General features: G+C 35.1%; 1 protein-coding gene across 1 annotated transcript; it reads right to left on the minus strand.

Annotated features, from left to right (window-relative positions):
• Positions 1-535: 535 nt before the first annotated feature.
• LOC129911886 (uncharacterized) lies at positions 536-1,626 on the minus strand. The gene is made up of 4 exons (XM_055989879.1): positions 1,290-1,626; positions 1,043-1,215; positions 740-988; positions 536-678 (listed from the first exon to the last, which is right to left on the minus strand). The coding sequence occupies exons 1-4, from the start codon at positions 1,488-1,490 to the stop codon at positions 600-602; spliced, it is 702 nt and encodes a 233-aa protein (XP_055845854.1). The 5' UTR covers positions 1,491-1,626; the 3' UTR covers positions 536-599.
• Positions 1,627-2,006: the final 380 nt, after the last annotated feature.

Genomic DNA, 2,006 nt, shown 5'->3' on the forward strand with positions numbered 1-2,006 from the left:
GATGAGGATGAAAACCTAGCTTTCTTAACAGATAGTTAAGCAGCTATAACAGCAATTGTTTCGACTTCGACATGCTCTGAATTGTAGTAGTGCAGAGGGTAATTTTCAATGTTGAGTGAAAGACTCTATATCACTCTTATGTGCATTTCAGGTCAAAGTTGTTTTGAAGGCAACGAAAAGGTGAATGAATTGGCCAGGCAAGGATCGTCTCTTCATAAGTGAACATTCCAAAAGGAGTCATTGATACCAATATCTTTGGGCCCGCCATCTTTACCTACCTACGACAAAAAGGCATCAAACTATGTTTAAAGGTAAGATTCAACTGTATGACAGTAGCAACTAAAATTTGGCCTGCTATTAGCAATGAGGGTCATTTTTCATCATCGCGGTCATTTAATATGCTCGCTCTTAAAAGAGCAATTAACGTGTTCATATCTTTTACATAATGTTAAACTTCTCAATCAAATATATCCAACGTTGGCCGTTGTTAATATTCATTTAATTAGCTGTCCATCTTGTAAACAGAATAAGCTGATTTGTTCGAGATTAAATTCAATGTTTATTTTTATTTAACAAACTTAAAGTAAGTTTTAAGGAGTTCAATTATTATATTCCACACTAAGACATTCTTCTCCAATATTACTGGGTGAAGTCTCAATCATCTGGTCATTAGATTCACTGCAGAGATAGAAACGGTTACTATTCAAGATACCAAAACATTATTGGGCCCAAGACTTACCTATCCAATGATGGTTCATTGCTAAACATTTCAGTTGGAACGGTTGGTGGAGCTCTTTCGGGAACCAACTCTGCCAAGGACTGCCTCGACTGTAAATGTCTTTCAACTTCTTCGGCGGTCATGTGGCCTTCGGGTTGATTGCTAGCATTATTTTTGGGTGTTTCTGTTTTTGTTTTCTGAGTAGCTTTTTTCTTTCGTCCACGGCCTGAACCTGGCCCAGTTGCTGGGGCACCTTCAGCAGCTTTGCGTCTTCAACAAAACGAAAAATTAAACAAATTATTAATAAAGGATATTTTGTTTTACTTTTTTGCTTCTTTTGCTTCGTCATCTGAAGATTCAGTTTCTTCACTTTCTGATGATGTTATTTCTGGTTTTTCATATTGCAAAAGACGATCCAACAGAAATGATCTATCACGTGAAACTTTTAACAAACGACGTTGACTCGAACGAAGAGCATCTTGGAAGAATTCATTTTCCTTTTACAAAACAAAAGTAATGAATCATTGATTGAATTTTTTGTTTTAAGACAACATTTAAAAATAGTACTAACATAAATTAGAAATTTTAATTTTCTTTTCAAATAGCGTGATTGTGTTTTATAATCGACGGGATTATTGAAATTATCTTGTCCCTCGTCTTGGCTTTCTTCCGAACCGGACTCCCCATCGTTGGGGTCGATTTCTTCATCTTGATTTTGTGATGAAGCTGCCTGCTCGTTTGCCAAACTACGGCAATACCAACCGTCTAACATGCTTGAGTCCTGCAGGATTGATAATTTATTTTAAACAAGTTTAGATTTTAAAAAAGTTTTTTATTTTTTTATAAACAAAAACAAAATTTTTATTCGATTTTTTCGTGAGTGATGGAAGTGACATTTATATGACAGATTCGAACTGTATTACCATTGGAAAGGTTTGTTTGAATATTTATTATGGAGGATAATTTAAAGGCAGGACTACACTATGTGAATTTTGATAGAAACAATTTGCATTTACAATTTTTCTAATGACGGTTTGTCTTTGCTGTTGAGGTCGTGTGGAGAAAAAGACAGCAGGCTTTGTAAAGGATACCAAAGAGGGAGTACTAGGCTGAACTAATTGAACTCTGCGTTTTTTATAAAAACAAATTTACTAAGTACCGTTCCACATTTGTATCAATGCCATCAAAGTTTCTGGTGTAGCAGTAGCTTTAAAGGTTGCTTGTTTTCATTAAGACTTGGCCACACTTGTATGAAAAAAATTCCAAACTGACATATCAACGTTCAGAT

The sequence above is a fragment of the Episyrphus balteatus genome, chromosome 2 (genome assembly GCF_945859705.1).
Source record: "Episyrphus balteatus chromosome 2, idEpiBalt1.1, whole genome shotgun sequence".
In the NCBI taxonomy this organism is placed as follows: Eukaryota; Metazoa; Arthropoda; class Insecta; order Diptera; family Syrphidae; genus Episyrphus; species Episyrphus balteatus.

What these genes read in the sequence shown, in the direction of transcription:
- LOC129911886 (XM_055989879.1), bottom strand. Translation starts at nt 1,490, where the DNA reads ATGTTAGACGGTTGGTATTGCCGTAGTTTGGCAAACGAGCAGGCAGCT. An exon ending in AATTAAAATTTCTAATTTAT is followed by an intron (nt 1,216 to 1,289) that starts GTTAGTACTATT and finishes GTTTTGTAAAAG; the next exon opens with GAAAATGAATTCTTCCAAGA. An exon ending in GAAGCAAAAGAAGCAAAAAA is followed by an intron (nt 989 to 1,042) that starts GTAAAACAAAAT and finishes GTTTTGTTGAAG; the next exon opens with ACGCAAAGCTGCTGAAGGTG.